Source organism: Anastrepha obliqua, chromosome 6 (assembly GCF_027943255.1).
Source record: "Anastrepha obliqua isolate idAnaObli1 chromosome 6, idAnaObli1_1.0, whole genome shotgun sequence".
In the NCBI taxonomy this organism is placed as follows: Eukaryota; Metazoa; Arthropoda; class Insecta; order Diptera; family Tephritidae; genus Anastrepha; species Anastrepha obliqua.
The window spans coordinates 74965006-74989053 of NC_072897.1; the positions used below are offsets into that span (position 1 = coordinate 74965006).

At 39.0% G+C, this 24048-nt stretch overlaps 1 protein-coding gene across 1 annotated transcript; it reads right to left on the bottom strand.

The window, feature by feature from the left end:
- Positions 1–12596: 12596 nt before the first annotated feature.
- On the bottom strand, positions 12597–13905 carry LOC129249996 (uncharacterized). Its single transcript, XM_054889645.1, has 2 exons — positions 12812–13905; positions 12597–12747 (listed from the first exon to the last, which is right to left on the bottom strand). Exon 1 carries the CDS (start codon positions 13890–13892, stop codon positions 12960–12962), a length of 933 nt encoding a protein of 310 aa, XP_054745620.1. The 5' UTR covers positions 13893–13905; the 3' UTR covers positions 12597–12747; positions 12812–12959.
- Positions 13906–24048: the final 10143 nt, after the last annotated feature.

Genomic DNA, 24048 nt, shown 5'->3' on the forward strand with positions numbered 1-24048 from the left:
GGTCTTCCATAAGATGTAAGTGTTTTCCGTGTAACTGTTTCTGTGCCCAAATAGTTTTCTTTTCGTCAACAGTTGTTTGGGTGATTGTTATTTCAGTGTTTTGTAGGTTTAGTGGGGTGTAGTGCTTATCTGCAAGGACTATTGCTTTGTGTAGATCAGATGTGTGGCTGTGGAAAAATTGTCTTAATGTTGAGATTTGGCTATTGTGAAGGTTTTGGATATCAATGAATCCTCTTCCTCCTTGTAGTCTTGGTATTGTAAGTCTCTGTGTGCATGAGTTGGGGTGAAGTTTTCTATGTTTGGTAAGTTGTCTTCTCGTTGTTCTTTCCAGGTTGTCAATATCAGTTTTGGTCCAGTTTATTATTCCAAAGGAGTAAGTGAGTATTGGTATGGCATAGGTGTTGATTGCTTTACAGAGGTTTTTGGAATTTAGTTGTGTTTTAAGTATCTGGTTAAGGCGTTTTTTGTATTGCAGTGAAAGGTGGTTTTTAATAGAGGTGTGGTATATTTTTGTACTTTGCTGGAATCCAAGATACTTGTACGTTTCATGTTCTTCCATGTTTTCAAGGATTTGATCGTTTAACGTTTCAGTCAGTGTGTCAGTCCATTTTCCTTTCTCTATGTGTTGTGCTTTACATTTACTGATGTCAAAACTCATTTTTATATCGTTTGTTATTTGTTCTGTTATTTTTAAAAGTGCTTTTAGGTGTGTTTGTGTGGAGGCGTATAGTTTGATGTCGTCCATGTATAGAAGATGGTTTATCGTGTGTTTTGTAGTCTTTTCGTGTATTATATTGTATCCATATCTTGTGTTGTTGAGGGTGTTGGAAAGAGGGTTCAGACAGAGACAAAACCAAAGAGCACTTAGAGAGTCACCTTGGAAGATTCCTTTTTTTATGTCTATTTGTTCTGTTTTTATTGTTTCTGAAGATGTTATTAGATTTATTTGTGTTTTCCATTTATTCATTGTGTTTTGTAGAAAGTTTATTAGTTTTGGGTGTATTTTGTATATTTGAAGCACTTTGATTAACCAGCTATGTGGCACGGAGTCGAAAGCTTTCTGGTAGTCTATGTAGCATGAATGTAGGTTCCGTTGTTTTGATGTGGCTTGTTTCATAATTGTTGTGTCAATTATAAGTTGCTCCTTGCAGCCCTGACTGTTTTTTTTGCATCCTTTTTGTTCATCAGTTATGACGTTTTGTTGTGTTAGATGAGTTTCTATTTTCGAGGAAATTGTGGAGGTGATTATTTTATATAGTGTAGGTAGGCATGTTATTGGTCTACAGTTGGACGGGTTGGTAGTTTCATTATTTTTTGGTTTGATGTAACTTAAGCCCTGACCGATAGGGGCTTCCAAAAAATTAAAGTTGCGGTGAACCAACTGTTCACCGATAACATAAAAAACGCGATTTCAATTGTTCACATATAATTTTTATTCCGCACTAGTTGCGGTTCTGATTCTAACTAAACTTTACAAAATATAATTCTTCCCAACTAACTTCTTAATCTAAGCTAATTCGCCAACGTTGCAGTTCCCACCACTTGCTGGTATTTCGCAATCGTTGGGTTGCGCGTGTTGGCCAATATGCTGGCCCTGCAATTCCCAAGCATTGGATATTGCAATTGATCGCTTGCGCGTGTGTCGCGTCAGCGAAAGTTCTTGTGTGAACTTTAATTGGAACAATGAACTCACGTGTAGTGCAATGTGATCACAGGGTGCGACGTTGGGAAGTATAGTGGCAACATAACTCCTCCCCCTTTAAAGATCTGCGTCTCGCAGATCAAAAGACGAAAATTGCGAGGGGTTAAAATGTTGTAGAGAGTAATTACAGTTTCCTGGCGACATGTTGATACTGACTGGTGTGGCTGGTAGGCTATTGTCCAGGCGATGGATTTCAGGAGCAGACTTTCCTCTAATGATTTTGCTGTTGTTAGTGTTATCTGACCAATGAGTCGGGATTTCAACCGGCGGAAGGTCTAGCTTTCTATTGTAGCATCTCCACAGCATGGCGGCAATAAGAACAATTGCACATATCGAGAGGATTTCTGAAGCGAGAGAGAAATTTACCTTTTCATTAACGTACCCAAGATACCTTATGTTTTCCATGGTCAGGTCGTGGACGTATTCTAGGTTGACCTTCATTGTATGGCTCTTCACCTTTGATAGTACTGCTGGAAGGGCCCTTGCGGTAATAGTTTCATAACTAGAAAATACTTGGTCACCAATGGTGACTGTTTCGTTATTTAATTGGATTACGTAGGTGCCATTTACCGTAATAGAGGCATTGCTATTTTTGATTACTCCTTGGAAGTTTGATATAAACACGGTGTTCTCGTTTATCAGCTCTATTTGTGACCCATTCTGTCTGATGAATTCGCAGTTGGCTTCTCCACCTTTTAGAAGTCGCGGTAGGCAACTGCTTTCTTCCAGTTTAATCAAGGATTCTGATTTACATACCGTGGACGAGCTGATCACCAGGCAATTCTTTGTTAGACCGTACGTCTCTTCCTGGTTGACAAGCATCCTGTCAAAAGGGAGATTTAGTTGCTTACCCCATAGATTCCAGCGCGAGTAACCAGGAGATTATATTTTTTAGTTGTTACTTTTGGCATTGAAAGGACGTAGAAGAGAAGTGTCCCGTTAGTCAGTACCGACGGTTGGCCATATTCGATTGCTTCTATTATATTCTGATATGGGAGCGTTTCTATTTCCGATAGAACTTGGTTAATTTCGTCCATATCCAGTAGGTTGGTGTTGACAATTCCATTCTTTGCCAACTGGCATCCCCGCACCATTTCGTTTACATCCTCGCGAAGAAGAAAAATGTTGTGAAGTGCGTTTTGTCTGAATTCCATGATTTCTGTTTCCTTGACCACGTTATTCGTGCGATCCACGACCTCGTCGATTTTTTCCAATACCTCCTGTGTAGCCGTGAATAGTTTCTTATTAACCCTGTACTGATGGTTGCTATTCTGAATTATCTGATTTTGACTGTGCAGGATATTGCTCCAATCCGTTGCGTCAGGTGATCCTGCTATCCATTTCCACGCTGAGCCTAGCCAGTCAATAGATCGAGTATTTCTTGCTCTACCTGTGTTGTCCATTAGTTCATGAAGTCGTTCTAGCGTTTGATTGATGTAGTGCTGTGTTAATATCTGGTCCTCAATTCGGTTTGTTACGTTTTCCATTTGCCTCAAGGTTGTAGCATATTGTTGCAGATTGATGACGTGTACCGGTTTGAATGACCCGCCAATGATCCACCCGTTTCCATTTTGGATTGTTACGATCGGAGCCTTGTAATTGAAAATGTTCAGACCGCTGATGGCATTTGCCAGCAGTGGGAATCTGCAACGCAAGATGTTAATTCTAATTTAATGTAGTTAGTAAGTTAGTAGTTGTTAGGTTCTAAGAAGGTATTTCGTAAAAAGCGAAAAATGTTGTTGATAGTAGGAAGGTATTATTAGTAAGCGGAATTCTCAGGATTAGATTGAATATCATTAAACTAGTGTTACTATCCTGGTTTAGGATTTTAGCTTTTCCTGCGATATTATTTTGTTAGTGTGTTAGTGGTTTAAAGTTTATAAGTGGTTTACAAGTTATGTTATTTTTGTATATTTTTTTTCTTTTGGATAAAACGATTTTTTTATTATGATTAGTAGGGAATATTAAAAAGAAAAATTTGTTTAAATTTACTTTATATTGTTATTACAAAAATATTCATAAATAGAAATGAAAAGGAACAGAAAATTAGGAAAAAAAACAAAATGGGAAATATGTTGGGTTTGTGTTTTTTTTTTTTTTTCTTTCTTCTCCAGCCGATTATGCGGGGGAGGCATTTTAAAAAAACAATTTTTTTTTTTTTTTTCTTTCTTCTCCAGCCGATTATGCGAGGGAGGCATTTTAAATTTTGTTTTTTTTTTTTTCTTTCTTCTCCAGGCGATTATGCGGGGGAGGCATTTTAAATTTTGTTTTTTTTTCTTTCTTCTCCAGCCGATTATGCGGGGGAGGCATTTAAAAATTTTTTTTTTCTTTCTTCTCCAGCCGTTATGCGGGGGAGGCATTTAAACATTTTTTTTTTTTTCTTTCTTCTCCAGCCGATTATGCGGGGGAGGCATTTTAAATTTTGTTTTTTTTTCTTTCTTCTCCAGCCGATTATGCGGGGGAGGCATTTTAAATTATTGTATAGGACAGAGGGCCATACTGTTCTCGAACCAGCTACGGGGAGATCGCCAGAATCCCGTTTGGAAGTAGTGTAGCCATTTGTCAAATTCGATGGCACTACGAGCCTACTAGGGCACGATTCATCCCACTAATAAGCCCGCTCTTGTAGTAATGACCATTTCCTTTTGTTCTGGACTAGAGGTGTTATCATTTCTCGAACCAGCTATGGAGAATCGCGTTATCCGGTTAAGGCACGATTTGTCCCACTTACAAGCCCGCTCTTGTTAGATTAACTACCCCTTAGTACCAAGTTTTCTTTCTTATTTTAGTTTATTTCAGTATAATTCTTTATTATTTTTTTATTTTAATGTTTTTTTTTTTGTTTGTTTTATTTTTTTTTTTGTTTAAGTGCTAGGATATGTATTCCTGCGTTTCACATTTTTTATGTGAGTTTTATGTATTTTCTTGCCACTTAGCGTGGTGACTGATACTTTATTGTCCTTTGCAACAATTTCTTTTTTATACACGGGTTTTTGCTTTCCCTTAATCTGCTTGTCCTTCACGTATATGACATCGTTTTCGTCATAACGCTCCGGAAGAGATCTTTTCTTATTGTGACGTTTGATCTGGTCTAGCTGCTTTTTTGTCAGCAAGGCTTTCAAATATTTATTAGTTTTTCTACTTTTTTCTAACAGCTCCTGATAGTTAGAGGATTTTGCTCGATTAAAAAATATTTCACTTGGTTTTTGGTTTATAACCGAGTGAATTGAATTATTGTATCGATCCACTGCTATGTTAACTAATTCTTTTGTCCTTAACTTTGGGTTGTCTATCTTCAGGCATCTAATTATTTCAATTAAGGTAGAGTGGAGTCTTTCTACCTGACCATTCACTTCGCTTCTTTGGGATGCTGTGCGATACAATTTTATTCCTAAAGAGTCTAACAGGTTCTGGATAATTGGACTAATTAAACCGTGCTCGTTGTCGGTCACGAGAATATCAGGTGTTGTGAAATAGTGTAGGAGTTTTATTATTTTGTCCTTAAGGTGCAAAGTGGACTTGTTGCGTAAATGGAAAAGTTTCGCAAATTTTGAGAATTTGTCGATAACACTAAGGAATTTCTCCCCTTGAATTTCGAAAATGTCCAAATGGATTATTTCACAAGGACGTGATGGGATTGGTGTTTTTTGCAGCTCTGGTGCATTCGGATGCCTATCGTATTTACTGACCTTACAAGTTTCGCAGGACGAGACATATCCTTTGATTATACTGTTCATTCTGGGAAAGTAGTATTTCTCCAGGAGTTGTTTCTTATTCTCTGTGGCATTGCGGTGAGCCCTTTTATGTTCTGCCCATATTATATCGCAAATCCTATCCGGATCCCTCAAATCTTCTACCATAGTCTGAGCTACTCGGATCTTATATTGCATAAAATTTTCTAAATATACCTTCTGGAGTAGTCCTAATTGAGCTTCTGGAATCTTAATACCATTGATTACGTTTGGTCTTAGTTTTTTCTTGAGGACGTCGATAAGCTCTGCTTCGCTAATTCCCCCTGACCCTAGGTAGTGTCGCGAGTAACCGGGATGGGGTTCCTCGAATATCTCCAACCTACCTCCAAATACAAGTTGGTTTTTGAATACGTTTATTGGCGCTTCCACGAACGGTATCAGATCCGAATTATCTTGCTCCGCACTGTGGACGGTGTTGCCTGTTGAATCGTCGTCGCTTACCGATGTAAGGGGATTCGCCTGAGTTTTTAAGCGGGAAAGAGCGTCTGCCACGACGTTTGATTTACCTGGTTTGTATATTATTTCATAATTATATTCCTCGATCCTAGACTTCCATCGCTTTAGTTTTGCATTGTAGTTCCGGTTGCTGAGGGAAAACGTCAATGGTTGATGGTCGGTGAATATTCGTATCCTCTTAGCGCCATATAGGTAGTTCCGGAGATTGTCCAATGCCCAAACAATGGCGAGCATTTCCTTTTCGTTGGTCGCATATGCTTCTTCCGTAGTACTTAGGCTTATTGATATAAATGCTATTGGTTTATCCTTACCATCGTAATCTTGTGACAACACGGCACCAATAGCGAAGTCGGAGGCGTCAGTTGTCAGATTGAAGGGTTTGTCGAAGTTGGGGAAGGTTAGGACTTCCGATGTCGTCAGTATCTCCTTGAGATCAATGAATGCCTTTAGCGCTTCTGTGTCCAAGCTTATGGGTACCTTTTTGGATTGCGTTGCCTTTACCTGTGCGTGCTCTCCTCGTGTGAGGTTTGTTAGCGGTTTTGCAATTTTAGCGTAATCTCGGATGAATTTTACAAACCAATATTTCATTGGCTTCTTGAAAAAACGGCGGTACCAAATGTTTCCAAATTCAGAGTTCAGTCAATTTTTTTATTTTTATTTTTTTTTTTTTTTTGATTTTTGGTATGCAAAATAAATCAATGCGATTAACTTTTCCTTTTTTTTCCGAACTTGATTTCTTTTACACGAAATTTGCTGTTGAATTGGCAAATATGCACAAAAGCACGCACACACACAGCTAAGTATTGCACTTCACAAAGGATGTTTGACTGATTTTACAAGCACCAACTGGCATTCCAACAAAGCTTAATTTTTATCCAAAAAACGAAAATTCTATTCAAATTTCTTGTTTCAATTCGTTTGTGGCAGACCACGTAAAATTTAGTTCAATTAGCACTTTATGTTACAGCAACTGCCTATGCCGATTTGTTGTTGACTTCGATTTTGACTCCGTTTTCGACTTTGCCATGGAAAATTTTATTATTATTATCGTTTATTTTTTTAAGTCACTTCACACCGACTGCTCGGGCGCCACTTAAGCCCTGACCGATAGGGGCTTCCAAAAAATTAAAGTTGCGGTGAACCAACTGTTCACCGATAACATAAAAAACGCGATTTCAATTGTTCACATATAATTTTTATTTCGCACTAGTTGCGGTTCTGATTCTAACTAAACTTTACAAAATATAATTCTTACCAACTAACTTCTTAATCTAAGCTAATTCGCCAACGTTGCAGTTCCCACCACTTGCTGGTATTTCGCAATCGTTGGGTTGCGCGTGTTGGCCAATATGCTGGCCTTGCAATTCCCAAGCATTGGATATTGCAATTGATCGCTTGCGCGTGTGTCGCGTCAGCGAAAGTTCTTGTGTGAACTTTAATTGGAACAATGAACTCACGTGTAGTGCAATGTGATCACAGGGTGCGACGTTGGGAAGTATAGTGGCAACATAACTTGTATGTTTTGCCTATTGTAAGAAATTCTGGTAGGGTTTGTGGTTGGTCTATTATTTTATTAATTGCTAGTGCTAGGTGATGGTGTGTTGAGGTGAACTTTTTGTACCAGAAATTTTGGACGTTATCTATTCCTGGACATTTCCAATTGTGAGTTTTATTGATTATGTTGGTTAGTTCCTCTGTGACTGTGCTTGAATTATTATTATTATTATTATTATTATTATTATTATTATTATTATTAAACATAGTATTAAATACAGTGCCTAATATCTAAAGAAATATAGTACAAGCAGCTTAGGCCATCGACTCTTTAGTTTAATGTTAGGTGGTAGGTACATATGAAGTACGTGAAATATAAATATAAGAACTAAAATTATAGGTTACATACATTATTACAAAATTTCATATACTTAAATTGCTTTCTTGGATGAAATTATATATGCTTAAAATGTTACGTGATGTTACATATTTTAAAATAGACGCTGGGTTCGCCGAGCCGAAGTGTTTTTTCCTTAATCTCTCCAAAATTAAGCATTCGTTGAGGAAATGCTCCGCTGATGCTAATCTGGAGCAGAAAGGACAGGAACCAGGAGAACCTCCGGTGAGCAAATGCTGATGCGTTACGTTGGTGTGGCCAATCCTCAGGCGGGTAAAGATTGTTGATTGGTGACGGGTTGTTTTTGTAGGGTAAACTACTTTACTACGATCTGGGTTGGTACTTTTGTATTTGTGAAAGAAACTGCGCCACTCTATGTCCCATTTTGAAAGTATGTGTAGCTCTATGTGTTTCTTTAGGTCTTTTTTATCTAAAGTCGCAAACTGGAATGTCGGTGCTGCTTCAAAATAACTTGCAGCATGATCGGCAAACTCATTTCCAGTTATACCAGAATGACCAGGCACCCAGAGCAATTTTATTTTGTTTGAGTATTTGATGCACATGTCGCGTATGTGGGAAACTGCTGTGGTGAAATTGTAAACGTTTCTGACTGCTTTCAAGCAGGAGAAGCTATCAGAACAAACGATAAACCTCCCTTTGTTTTTAATAGCATATTCAATAGCTTTGTAAATTGCGAATGTTTCGGCAGTAAACACGGACGAGTAACCTGGTAGGATTCCCCCGGATATTGTTTTCCTATGCTCAATAACAACTGCAAATGATGTATTATTCCATTTTGAGCCGTCTGTGTATATTGCTGTGTAATTAAGGGATTTGTATTTATTTATGAGCTCCAAAAATCTTTGCTGGTATACCAGTATACTAGTATTTGTCTTTTTTAAGTTGTGCAGAGATGTGTCAATAGTATTATCCTTCAGCAACCATACAGGTAGGTTATTAATTAAGGGACAACTTTTAGGAGGAAAAATTCCAAGATTTTTTGCGTAAGCAACACATCGTCGCAGAGAGGAGTTGAGTTTAAAAGAGCGTTTGTGGCGAGAAGCTACAACCAGGTTTTTGTGAATATCCCTGTTCGTTGAGTTAAATAATTTTGGAATGAGCTGCATGGTAATATAGATTCGTATACCCTCTCTTTTATTGCAGGGAAAGCGCTTTCACCCAGGATGCATAATATTGGAGATGTTGGAAAAGCATTAATGCTACGACGCACTACTGCATGATATGGCGCTTCCAGTAGTTTCATATTGGAGTTTGCACACCAACCAAAAATGGGCAGGGCGTAATCAATTTTGGAGAGAATTAAGGCTTTTGTAACATTAACTAGCGTGTTGGTATGAATAAAAGAATGCATAGATGAGAGATACTTAATTATATTTAATCTTGACAAAAGCTGTCTTCTTAAATTAATACATTGATCCCGAAAAGTGAAGTTTTTATCAAAGTAAACACCTAAAATTTTTAAACAATTTACGCTTTCTATAATATTATTATCAAAAATTATTTGAGGAAGGTTAGGTTAGGTTAGCCTGGTTGGCAATAAGCCACGCATAGACCTTTTGGTCCCTAGCGATACCAGATAGAGACCGAACTCTATGAATCCCTAAAGTAGACATCGTGTAGGATGTCAGCGCTTTTGGCGAATCTAAGTAGGTCTGGGAGTTCCGCTTTTGAGACGTCTTCCAGACCCTCAAACAGTGGGGCTCCCAGGCATCTTAGTCGCGTTTTTGATAATGCCGGACAAACGCACAGAAGGTGTTCTAGAGTCTCCTCAACATCCTCTCTGCATTTTCTGCATTTGTCCGTGTTAGCAATCCCTATCTTGTATGCATGTGCAGCCAATAGATTGTGACCTGTTAGCATACCTATGATAGTTCTGCATTCCTTTCGCGAGAGCGTAAGTACGAATTGAGTGAGTTTTTTGTCGTTGGTTCTACACATGAGTTTCGCTGTTTTGCATGTGGTCAGGTTAGTCCACCTAGCTTTCACTTGCCTTTTCATGTGGTCGTCCATTTCATTGTATATTGTGTTTAGCGGTCTCGGTATGTCGTTCTCTTGTTCAAATGGTAGTCTCACAGCACTTTTTGCTATCTCATCTACTATTTCGTTCCCTATAATGCCTTTGTGACCAGGTACCCAGTAGATATGCAGCCTACTGTTTTCGGCTAGCCTTTCTATGGCCTCCCTGCTCCGTCGAACATTTTTGGATTTAATACAATATGAGCTTATTGCTCTTATTGCTGCTTGACTATCCACGTATATATTAATTGTTGAGTTCTTTCTTGTTCTAGTGTAGGCTAGCTCCGCGGCCTTCCCCACAGCAAAAACTTCCGCTTGGAAAATACTGCTGTGGTCTGGCAGCTTGATAGACTGCCTTATTCCTAGTTTTGAGCAGTAGATACCCGCTCCCACTCCGTCTGGAGTTTTCGAGCCGTCTGTATAGATGTGAAAGGTTCTATGGCCGGGCTTCATGCCTTTATGCCATCCCTCCTCTTCAATTGTAGTGCGGAACCTTCTCTCCCAATTAAAGTACGGAGTCATGTAGTCTGTGCCACCTGAGCTCCACTTTCCTATTGAGCTGTGACCGAAGGTTCTGCAGATGAATACCCCCGCAGCCATTAGCCTTCTCGCGGATTTCGCTGCCAGGTTTTCCGCCATGAGGTCAATAGGTGGCATGCTGAGTATCATTTCCAGCGCCGCCGTTGGAGTGGTCTTCATCGCTCCTGTTATGCACAGAGCAGCGAGTCGTTGAATCCTTTCCAGCGGCATTAAGTATGTCAGTTTTTTTGTCGCAGTTCACCATACTAAGGTTCCGTACAGCAATATCGGTCTGACTACTGCTGTGTAGCACCAATGCATCAGGGAGGGTGATAGACCCCAAGTAACGCCCAGCATTCTTTTACATGCGTACAACGCATTACTGGCCTTTTTCACCCTCTCCTCAACGTTGTGCTTCCACAGCAATTTGCTGTCCAATATTACTCCGAGGTACCTTGCATAATCTTTGAGAAGTAATTCGTTGTTGCCTAGCTTCGGGAGGTTCCACGCCGGAACTTTGTACTTCCTGGTAAAAAGTACCATGTCCGTTTTTTCCGCGTTTATCCCTAGCCCTGCGTGAGATGCCCATTGGTGTATCGTTTTGAGAGTGTTGTTCATCACATTACTGATGGTGTCCAGGTACTTTCCTGTAACTACTATAGCTATGTCATCGGCATATGCCACTAGTTTAGGTGCCCCTCTGTCAAGTTTCTTGAGAATTTCATTTGCTACTAGTAGCCATAATAGCGGCGATAGTACCCCACCTTGCGGAGTACCTCTGCATGCATATTTGGTGACGGTCGCATCGTTCCACTCCGCTCTTATCTTTCTGCTAGCTAATAGCTGCCTTATCCATAGATAAACCGCGGGTTGCACGTTAAGTGACTCTATGCTATTTAAAATAGCATCTTTTGTCACGTTGTTAAAGGCCCCTGATATATCTAGAAATACTCCTAGAGCATACTCCTTATATTCTAACGCCTTTTCTATGTTTAGTACAAGTGAGTGAAGTGCAGTTTCAGTGGATCTGCCTTTAGTGTAAGCATGCTGCGCTTTGGATAATTCGTCCGGCGCAATTGTGTCTCTAATGTATGTATCTAGAATCTTCTCTAACGTTTTCAGGAGAAATGAAGTCAAACTAATGGGCCTGTATTCTTTTGAGTATAGAGGGTTGCTTTTTCCCGCTTTTGGAATAAACACAACCCTCGCTTCTCTCCACGATACAGGAACGTAGCTGAACCTCAGGCATCCCCTGAATATCGTTCTTAACCATGGTACTACAAGGTGGCTTACCTTTTGGAGCATGGCTGGGAAGATTCCATCCAGTCCTGGCGATTTATATGGGTCGAAACTTTGTATAGCCCATTCTATTTTGTTGGTTGTAATTACGTTCGTCGGGATTTCGTGCACAATATCTCCTCTAGGTTCGAGATCTGTAATGTCCGCACACCCTGGAAAATGTGTACTGACTAGGTCTTCTAGAGAGTCCTCACAGCTGTCAGCCCACTCCCCGTTAATTTTTCGTATTGTTCTTGGCATAGCCGGATTCTTGGATAGCAGTTTCCTGAGTCTAGCCACATCGTTAGTGTCTTCCATACTGCTACAGAAGTCTTTCCAAGATTCTCTCTTGGCTTTACGTATCTCTTTCTTGTATACTTTTAGTAGATCCTTATACTCTTTCCAACAGAACTCATTGTCAGCCACTTTGGCTAACCTATAGAATTCATGTACTCTACGCCTTTGTGCTCCTAATTCCCTGTTCCACCAGGGAGGCTTCACCTTGCGTTTATTACGTGTTGGAGGGCAGGATCTTTTAAAGGCTTTGACGAGAGTAGTTGCAAACAATTCAACCCCTTTCTCAAGTGCGACGTGTGACTTGTATTTCCGGGGTATCATTGGTGTTTTTGATAGTATATCCCTATACAAGTCCCAGTTCGTATTCTTAGGATTTCTAAAGGATGTAATCTTGTTCTTTGAGCGGAATATGACCTGAAAGCTTATGTATCTGTGATCAGAGAATGAGGGCCTACTCAATACTTCCCATTCCTGAACCATAATATGCCTGCTTGTGTAGAGTGTTAAATCGAGTACATTCTTCGAGGTTGGTCCCACATATGTTGGTTCTTCACCTCTATTAGCTATTTCTAGGCTACTTTGAAGAATATAGGTGAATAGTGACTCACCTCGGTCGTTTATATCTGCACTTCCCCAGACGGTGTGATGTGCGTTTGCGTCTGTTCCTACCACCAGAGCGTGCTTCTTTCTGGCAGCTGTTTCTACCAGCTTCCGAAGTTCCGTCTGTGGTGCTTCTCCATCATGTGGCATATAGCAGGACCCAAAGAGTAGCGTCTCATCCTTGCAGCCCTCCAGCGCCACCACTGTCAGATCGTCTGAAGAGAGATTGTTATCAATATAAGAACATATACTTTTTTTGACCAATATCACTGTTCTTACCTTATTTTTTACAGTCGGGATGTATGTGTTGTAGTTGTTTGACTTTAGACCGGAGACTATGTTTCCCGATGCTATCCATGGTTCCTGGACTAGAGCCACATCGTAGCCGACTCGCTCTATGTTGAGCAGGAGCTCGGCTGAGGCGTTCTTACTTTTGTGGAGGTTTATCTGAAGGACTTTCAGCATCTGGCTTCAGTACCTTCTCGGGGTTGGATACTACCTCCAAGTCACCCGTCTCCACTTCCTGTATATTGAGGGAGGCTTCCATGATCTCTTCTATACCGAGATCCTTTTCCACCTCCCCCGCAGCGAGCGTGTTGTGGTTGTCGTCTGTCGGGTTGCGCTTTTTGAGGCGAAGGTGCACGCTACCAACTCCCCAAGCCATCCTCCCGAATCGCGCGTAAAGCAGGTCCTCTGCCGGCTTGTTGATTTGGATGATGTAGTCCTGGCCTCCATCAGCAGTTGCTGGTTTTGCCACACTCAACACTTTCCAATCGTCTGTCGGCACGTCCGTGTTTTGTCGTTGTAGTAGTCGCAGCGCATATTCCGGTTTTACCACTCGCGGAATGAAAACCTTTGCCTTCGGTATTGAGGGAATGCAGCTGCGATCAACAATTTCCAGTGATGCCCCCTCCCACAGGCCGTGAAGCGTTTTTACCGCTTCCTTTAGCCATGTGAGCGTGGGGTCATCCTTGCATTTTATAATTTTGACGCCGCTGAACCACCCTGCTCCGTCAAATGCTGGCATGGGTGCGTCCGGCTCTGCGTCCATTTTTGTAAACAAGGTTTCCAGTAGCTTCATTTCCACTACCTTCCACCGTTCCTGCGACATTCGCCCCAGCTGGTCGCTACGGTCAGTGAGTGCCACTATGAGGTGTCTCTTGGCAATTTCACTGGCCGCTGCCGCTGCTTTCGACGTCGTAGGTCTTTCGTTGTCTCCGTTTTTCGGTTTAGCCATCTCGTGCCTGTGCTTCTGCTTTTTTGATGGCCCTGAGACCTCACTATCCGCAGAACGCTGCCTCTTGATGGCTAGCTCTTCTTCGATTTTGTTCGCATATTTTGGATTGGAAGCCGCGAACATTGGCTTTGCTGCGTAGAAGGCCCGGCCATTTTTTATCTCCTCTCTGGCCCAAGCCAACCGTTCCTCCTCTTGCTTCGTCAGGTTGGACTTGCTGCCAAATCGGTCACAAACTTTGACCGCGGCCTTGTATCGGGCTTTGGCCTTCAGCTTCTCTTTGTCAGGCTTGATCCTTGGTCTGATCTTGCTATCCGAGGCAGCACCATTGGATCCAGCCGGAGAACGCAGAAGAGCCTCTTCCTCAGCTGTATTAATGCTCACAACGCTTTCGTGGTCCGAGTCTTCGTTGACAACGGCACCTCCGCGCTGAAGAGCGTTTTGTGTTTGTTTGGCAGTAGAGTTACGACCACTGTAGCCTGCTCCCGCTACAATGGAAGTTTTGTTGCTAGAATTTTTACTTGTGTTCATCTTTTTCGTACGACCACCTGCTCGACGAGGCGAGCGCAGTGGTCTATTCTTATAATGGGGAATTCAACACGGTCCACCACGGCAGCGCCCCATGCCGTGGCAAGGCCACAGTTACTTCCTAAGGCGGCCCGGTGTTAGGAAGGCGCCGTTGAAATACAGCCGGTCTGGTGAACCCCCTGGCTGCAAACCATCCAATGGGCACGGTATCGCATAACACCCTGGATTAGGGGGTGGGCTAGGAGAGGAAATAACGGGATGTAGGGAGTTCGGGGATGACAAAGGGATCTTCGTCGGTACGGTGATCTTCGCATGGTGATTGGGTGGCCACCAAGTACGCCGTAAAGCGAGTGGATGGCTAGCCAATACTCATGTGGAGCTTCCCTCTTAGTTCGTGTTGGTTTGGCCCCCATGCTATGGGGGTCAGACCACCACTTAAGCCTCATCCCCGCGTCAAGGAGACCAACATGATGAGGAAAGTTACAATTCTTTTTTTTACATATGTGTAGTATTTTACATTTTGGGATAGATAATGCTGCACCAAATTGTAGTCCCCATTTTTTAAATTTATTGAGAATTTGACAAAAGGTGATTTCCACAAATTGGGGATCCTTAATATGAGTATAAATTATTGCGTCATCGGCGTACATAGTTAATTTTACATTTTTGATATTCATACACATTTCGTTTAACTTTTCAAATGCTATTATAAATAAAACTACGGATAGGGGAGATCCCTGTGGAATACCATTAAAAAGGCAATAGGATTCGGATAAATTATTGTTCACACGAACTCGAAACCGGCGATGTGTCATAAAAGCCTTTACGAATACAAAGGCTTTTTGACCAATCTTCCATGTAGCAAGCTGCCTCAGTACAGCATGTATTCCCACACGGTCAAATGCCTTTTCAAAATCAGTTGCTAGAATGGTAACATGACGTTTCGTACTTAATGAATCAGAAACAAAGTGTTGAATTTGTGTCAAAGGATCCATTGTACTATGATTTCGTTTAAAAGCAAACTGATTATGGCTGATAAAACCATTTTTTGTTATGAACCACATTAATCTCACAGCCACCATTTTTTCCAATATTTTACTCAAACAACTTAGTAGAGAAATTGGTCTATACGAAGTTGTGAAGTGGGGTGATTTTTTTGGTTTGGCTATTGGAATAATAATGGCAGACCTCCATACGTGCGGGAATACAGATGCATTGTAAATACTATTGTAAAGTTTTAGCAGCCTTTGTTTGGCTATTTCTGGCAAATTAGAAAGCATTGGATAGGCAATCCTATCAAAGCCAGGCGTTTTCCCTTTTGAATGCTGCAATGCAGATTCCATCTCGGAAAGAGAAAAATTATTCTCTAAGTATTTGGCGGTAAGAGATATATTGGCAGGAGTGTATGCTGTGGAAAGCCAAATTTCTTTTTCATTTGTATATTCCCGTGGAAAATTACTATCTTTGGAGTAATTAGACCAATACTGGGCAAACAGCTGTGCCATGGCAAAGGAATCTGTTACAACGTTGTTGTTGGATATTAAAGTTTTAATTTGGCTTTTTCTGACTCCGGCTAATAATCTAATATCAGACCAAATGTTTTTTGGTGCTGAAAGTGGGGAAATTTTGGACGTAAATGATTCAAAGCTTTGTTTTTTTGACTCCTTAACAGCCCTCTTAAATAAAGCATTTGATTTTTTGTAATTTAGAAGGTTGGTTACAGTCATACAACGCTTATAAATTTTCCAGTGCTCTATTTTTTGAGTACGCAGATTTTGCAGGATTTTGGTCCACCAAACGGGAAAAGATCTTGAAAATTTATTTTTGGTTTGAGGTATAAATTTATTGGCCGCTGAACGTATTATTTTTGTCAAAAACGATGTTTCTTTATTAATATTTACGGGTGAAGATAATTCATTATTGGCGACTAAGTCGACAATTTCTGATTGATACGAGTTCCAGTTGGCTAGGTCGGTCTTAAATCTAGGAATATGCTTGAATTTTTCAATGGTTAAATTTGTTTGTATAGAGATAGAAATGTGGAAATGATCGCTACCTCTTAGAACGGAAGAAATTTTCCAGTGAGTTCGAGGCTTAAGTTGGGGAGAAATGAGAGAAAGATCTATATTAGTAAAAGAAGAATGTGTAGAAAAATGAGTAGGTGAGCAGTCATTTAGTAAAATGAGTTGATGCTGAAAAATAAAATTTTCTAAGACCAGTCCCCTTGCATTAGAATTTTTTGCACCCCACAGAGGACTCCATGAGTTGAAGTCACCCGTCCACAAAACAGGAGAAGGAAATTGGGAAAATAAATGATTTAATTGGGATTCAGAAAATTTTTGTTGTGGAGGTATGTAAGAGTTAACTAAATAAATGTATTGGTTTATATTTATTTTAAGTACCATAGTGGATATTAAACTAACAACATTGATAAATTCGTGTGGAATGTGGGATTTTATTAATATACCAATACCTTGTTTGTTGGATTGTATATTTGGTAGGTTTGAGAAATAGCCAATGTATTGTCTTGGGTAACATATGGTATTTGGATCTATATTGTATGAAAAATGGGTTTCTTGAAAACATATTATGTCGGGATCTTCTTCTTTGATTAGTAGTAGTAGCTCATTGTAATTATTATGGTAACCGTTTATATTCCATTGAATGATTTTTACTGACATCATTTAGTCTTTTATAAAGTTGCCCTTATAGAAGCGGGAAGTGTTTGGAATATTTATAAATTTTCGAAACAATTATCAGTTGAGAGGTCTTTTCTAGTACTGACCGTTTTTTTTAAGATAGTAGTCGTTATTTTTTAGTAAGTTTTGAGTAAAAATGGATATTGGTGATTGGAATGGCAAAGTATTGGTATCTGAAGTTGAGCTATGTTGTGGAGAGGAATAATTTTCAGCAGAAATAGTAGGAGCAGCGTTAGAGACGCTACTAGAGGTGGGTAACTCGGTAAGATTGGTGGAGTTTTGTTTTTCGGTACGGTTAATTTGTGTTGATGATGTAGAAGAATCTGTCGAAATTTTATTTTCAGTGTGTTTTTTATTATTTGTTCCGGAAGGTATATTATCTGCGGATGAGACATTTTTTGTGACACTAGCATAGGAGCTGAGCCGTTGGGAAAGGGGTAAACTATTTTTATATTTGCGGCGCGCTTCACCAGTACTGCATTTCTCTAGGGTTTTAATCTTGAGGATTTCCCTCGCCTGGATATATTTGGTGCAGCTCCTGTCCGAAGATGGGTGCTCTTCGGTGCAGTTGGCGCATTGAGTACGGATACACTTGTCAGGATTGTGAGGTGGAAGGTTGCAATTATTGCATGTTGCATTACTATTGCACCGTTTTTGGGTATGTCCCAATTTTTGGCAGTTTCTGCAACGCATTGGGCTTGGGATATAAGGTTGAACCTTGACTTTGTACCATGCGACTTCTACGGTGTCAGGAAGCTGGAAAAGATCAAAAGTTAGAACAATTTGACCGGTATAAAAAGTTTTACCCTCGATTTGGCGGGTAAATTTGTAGACAGCCGTAACGTGTTGATCTTTCATTTCTCCGATTATTTCGTCTTCCGGAACGTGCTTTAGACAAGGCGAGTAGATAACACCTTTCACTGAATTCAATGTCTCATGTAACTTAACGTTAATGGGACATAGGTCAGGAAACGATTTAGCTTTTAGGAACTTATCTGCGATTCGAGCGTTGCGGGTTAAGACGAGTAAGTTACCGTCGCGGAGTTGTGAGATTGAGTTTATCTCCGTCGAAATAGCTTCGATCGATTTTTTGATGGCAAAAGGGCTCAACTGAGAAAGAGGCTTAGTATTGTCGGCAGAAGATATAATTATAAATTTGGGGTTATGTGCTGTAGGACACTTTTTAGGGAGTTCGGGAAAAATGTCTTGATTTGGGTTTGGTTTCTTTTTCTTCCTTCTGGGATTTTCCAGGAAGTCTGCTAATGCTGAAAAGCGATTCGGTGACCTATCTGGAGGTCCCGGCGCCATTATTGAGCTTGTTTCTGATTTTTTGTTTTGTTTTTTTATACTATTGTTTTTACACGTGTGTCTAATGTCAAAATGAAAAAAAAAACACAAAAAAACAAAAAACGCAAAGGCGGGAATGAGCACAAAGTAGATGAAGCGATTAGAGGAAAGTTAACAAATGTATGTCACGGAATAGTCACTGAGAAAAGAAAAGACGTCCGAACGCTTTGAGTGATAGTCGGTGACTGTGGTGCTTGAATCAATTTCTATTTTCTTGTGAATATTCGATTTTTTCAGTGAAAGTAAGTGTAAAAAATAGTAGATTTAACTAAACCTAAGTTCGAATTGGATCACCGCAATTGGGTAAGGTAATTAATGTAGCATTATTTCAGTTTCTAAGTCTTATTTCAATTTTTTTATTTATGGGATCTATGTGTCCCGTTAGGTTTATTGATTGCACAGTGGGCCAGGAGACCCTTATAAGTGGCCAAAATTCATAATTCCCAAAACACCAACAATTTATAACTTTTAATACCGCTATGTACAGGTTTTGGGGCCTCTGATTACGAATATGAAGTCAGATTTCAACAATTCAAAATGGCGGATCCAATATGGCGGACATGAAATTTAAAAAATTGGATTTTTTTCACCAAATTTGGTATTTTGGGGTTTTGATGGTCTCTAATTACGAATATGAAGTCAGATTTCAACAATTCAAAATGGCGGATCCAATATGGCGGACATGAAATTTAAAAAATTGGATTTTTTTAACCAAATTTGGTATTTAGGGGTTTTGATGGTCTCTGATTACGAATATGAAGTCAGATTTCAACAATTCAAAATTGCGGATCCAATATGGCGGACATGAAATTTAAAAAATTGGATTTTTTTCACCAAATTTGGTATTTAGGGGTTTTGATGGTCTCTGATTACGAATATGAAGTCAGATTTCAACAATTCAAGATGGCGGATCCAATATGGCGGACATAAATTTTTTAAAATTAATTATTTTTTACCAAACTTAGTATTTAGGGGTTTTTGGGGGCGCTGATTACGAATCTGCTGCCAGATTTTAGAAATTAAAAATGTCGAATCCCTTATGCGGGCCTTTTTTTTTTAATTTTATCTGATTAATTTGAAACTTGTTACTCGGGCTTTTTTGTATCGCTGTTGACAAATCTGCAGTTAGATTTAAACAATTGAAAATGGTGGATCCAATATGTCAGATAAAGAGACACGCCTGCAGTTAGCCTACATAATAAGTTGTAGTTTCCGGAATCTACCACGAGGAGGTTACAGTGCGACTTCAGACTCCTTCCTTTTTTTTAATTTTTTGTTGTTTTAAATTTTTTTTAAGTTTTTAAATATTATTTTATTGGTTTTTATTTTTTTTATAAATTTTCTTAAAAATAGGTAAATACTAATTGCTTGCTCTACGAGGTCAAATATCGTCATTTACATCAGATTGTGAGTCTTCTTCCTCGGATAATTCTATGCCATCTAAATATAAGATTTTTTCTGTAAAATCAATTTCCTGAATTTCATATTCGTCTAGTTCTTCACTTACCTGTACATAATTGGTACTTCCTGATTGATTAGAATCTACTTCAACCTCTTTCAATAAAAGTTGCACTTCTTTAGGAAGAGATAATTGAACTTTTTGTTGAAGGCGTTCTTTTAAACGTAAACTCGATAAAAGAAGATCAGAGATGTCCATAGCTCCACAAAACAAGTTTTGTAGTTTTTTGTAGTCCTTATTTCTCGCTTCAGATGCTTCTTCTCCGAGCATACCTACCGGTAAGATGCTGTTTTTTATTATTTCTCCGCTATGAATAAGAATTTTGTGAACCGTTTGAGACATAGAGCGAGACATACAGTTTTGCAGTAGAGGTGCAAAATTCTTCAAATCGACTTGAATCGAGAGGAAGATGACAAGAGAGGCTAATTAAAATTACCTTAAAACGTTGAAGCAATTCGTGATTAAGACCAAGGCAATCAGATAAAAGCTTACTATCTTTAAATGCCCTGCGAGCTGTGTTTCCATCATTGCTGGTACCACTTCCTCCAGGCTTTGGTTTATCCACTCTGAGTCCCATTTTTCCCCACAGAATTGATTGCACCTCTTGTTTTCTTAATGCTACCTGTTCTTTATTCTTAGCGCCTCTGGCATCCCATCTTTTGATAACCAATTTATAAGAAACATGTAAGCAAAATTCGAAAATTCTTATCCAGGCATGCAAAGGGCTGATTCCATGTAACAGTGACTCCTCATGAGGCATAAATTTCACACTCTTTATATTAGATAGATCGTTAAATTGTTTAGGAACAGCATGACAGATAGCACAAGTTTTCATTGATGGCGTGTTAGTGATCGTATTTAATACCTTACCGTGAATTAAAGTCATTAATAATGTATATTGTACTTTAAGACGACAGCCTTCAATCAAAATTTCAAAGGCTTGTAATTTCAGAATTTGTTCTTCGATGGCCTTCTTTTAGGCAAGAATTACTTCTGTTGATTCCTTTGCGTATCGAATTTGAATAGGGCGACAAAATCTTGGAGATTGAGATGTAACATTATTCCACAAAATTACATCCACTTCACTTGATAACCTTAAGGGGATAAGTGTAGTAACGAACAGATTTTCATCTGTAGGAGTCTGTTTCTCATTGACACTATCATAACCTTGTTTGTAAGGTGAATGCCCACTACTCCCATCAAATCCCCAAGAACACATCAGAACAGTTTTGAGCTCAGTAATTTTATTTTTTTTTAATAAGACAGTGTAAAACTTCTCTTTGTAGTTCTATTATTCTATTCACCGTGTGGTTTAAAAGTTCTTGAAGTGATACTTCAGCTAACGTTTCAGAAATTTTAATTGACTCTTTCGACGGTCTTAACTTTTCTTTGGCTTCTCTAATCGCATTACACGCAGGCCAAATGTCTGCTCCACTAGATTTGGTCGCTAATCGCATATTCTGATAGACTTGTTTAGACATAGAATTATCGAAAAGAAATGCTAAAGCCACTTCTGGGCTTTTCTTTTCTATTGTAGGAAAAGGTGTTGTCATTATTTTTCTAATTTTCTTATCCTGTTCCTCGCTTTTTGAAAGTTCGTTAAGTACCGATCGCAAATCTGCTTCCCCTGAAACTCGTGCCGCATGACTAGTAGCCATTAATAGTTTCTGACGATCATTATCATGTTCTTCACTGATTTTAGACACTTCTCGTCTTTTCGATCTAATAGATTTTTCTGCAAAATCGAGCGATGGACGACCTCTTTTAAGTATTTCAGTCTTACTTATTTTAGCTGTGAGGTCTAAGTCAGGAATAGTAAACTCGTGCCGCATGACTAGTAGCCATTAATAGTTTCTGACGATCATTATCATGTTCTTCACTGATTTTAGACACTTCTCGTCTTTTCGATCTAATAGATTTTTCTGCAAAATCGAGCGATGGACGACCTCTTTTAAGTATTTCAGTCTTACTTATTTTAGCTGTGAGGTCTAAGTCAGGAATAGTAAATTCAGAATCTAACCACTCTGAATTTTGTGACTCAAAGACAGCTATTTTCCTACTGCAATGCTGATATTTTGCATTTGTTTTTGACTTTAAACTATTTAAAGCATTTTTCAAGCGTTCCAATCCTTTACAACATACATCTGATTTATTGATACCAATTTTAGTTAAAATTGAATCAACGGTTGTATTCATGTCATTATTACCTAACATAATTTGAAGAACCTCTTTTTTCTTCAATGAAGTCATTATGAATTAAATAAGTTAAAATTGTGTGACTCTTAATACTTGGTTAACTTTTTACACCCTATTGGCAAATGATTGATATACAGTCAACTCGCGCATAGATCAGTAAAACTTCATTTTTTTTAAAAAGAAAATGAAAAACCGCAGCAAACCGCACCTTTAGCTTGTTACACATGAACTACTGAAGACGTTAATGTAAAGAAATTGTTAATAGCTTCTGGAGTTTTGCGCAAGGCTCAATCGGCGTATTAACAAGTAGTAAAAAAAAAAAAAAAATTTCACAATTATTCTCAATATTTCTAACATCAGATTTATTTTTTCAGCTATTGACTATTTTCACATACTACATGATTGCAACTAATGAGAAAATGCAATATAATTAATGACAAATACTAAATTTCAGTAAAACAGTGACAGTTTAGAACAATAGCTATATGGTGATCATTTAAGCCTTACACTTATATTAACTTATTATGCAAGCTTAAATATTTCATTAAAACTTATAACATTTACAAAATAACTACTTTCACTTATCTATATGATGATACTATATTGCATTTTGAAAAATCTTTCAATGACTTTTGGCCAAATTTTTTGGTCTTCTGGCCCACCGTGGATTGGTATAAATATGTTCCGTTTAGAGCTTGTCGACATTCTCTAACCTTTTTTTAACATATTTGATCATAAACCTGTTTTAATTTAGAAAAACCTTGAAATATGTCGAGAAAATTAAATGAAGAGGATATATTGGCCCAGCTAATGGAGTGCGACGAATCTGGTGACCTTGGTGATGTCGATTTTTCAGACGGCAGTGACGATAATTACGAGCCCTCTGAAGAGGAAAGCTTCTTATCAGAAAAATCCAGCGAAGATAACGGAAATAATACTTCTTCTGAAAATGATGAGTCGCAATCAACAGAAAGTGGTGAAAATAATAATGTGTGGACATTTGAAAATGTTACGGTTAGGTCAATACCTGATGAAAATTTCCAATCACGAAAGACTGTTCAAGCTCAACGAACACCCATCATTTCTTCACATATCTGACGATCTGACTCAGTAATACAAATTTTCTGTAAAACATTTCCTAGAAGCTTGCTAATTTACATAACACAGTGCACAAACGAGCGCCTCGAGCTATTGCGTAAATCTCCGAAGTAACTTTCTTTGAAGCCTACCGATATCGGGTGTACACTTATCATGTCACATATGCGTCTACCTGCGATGTGACACTACTGGTCCAAACATAAAGCAATGGAAAACGAAGCTATAAAATCGGCGATTGCTCGCGATCGTTTCTTAACTTTTTCTTCGAAAATGTATTTCTCGTCTCCGCAAAAACCTGTTGGTGCTAGCAAAACATATTATGTAGATGATATGGTAAAATGTTTGAAAAGCCGGTTCCAAGCAGCTCGCGCCGACAGCCCTTATTAAAGCTTTGACGAACCAATGACAAAATTCAAAGGCGTTCATCTCTGAAGCAGTATATGGCACAGAAGCCAACAAAGAGAGGTATAAAAATATGGATGCGTTGCGATTCCCAGGCAGGTTATTGTTATGACTTTAACGATTAGTTAAAACCTTGGTAAGCACCATACGAGAACCAGATGTCACATTATGTTTTGATCGCTTTTTTACAAGCGTTAACCTTTTAGAAAGTTTGGCCTTTCCTGCGCTTGGAACTTGTATAGCAAATAGGAAAATTTGCCAAAGATAACACAAAAATTGAAAAAAGGGGAAGCGGTGTTCAGAAGCAGCAGCTCTGGACTAATGTACACGAAATAACTGGACTCTGTAAAAAGAAGCTATCCTCCTAAGCAACTGCCACGATGATGAAATGACAACCATAGGAAAAAAGCAGAGGGATGGCCAAATAATAATACACCATATCCTAAGCTGATACAGTTTTATCGCGAAATTATGGGAGGAGTCGATAGAGCAGATCAAATGGTCGGCTTATATGAGTTGAACCGAAAACTCAATAAGTGGTGTAAGAAAATTT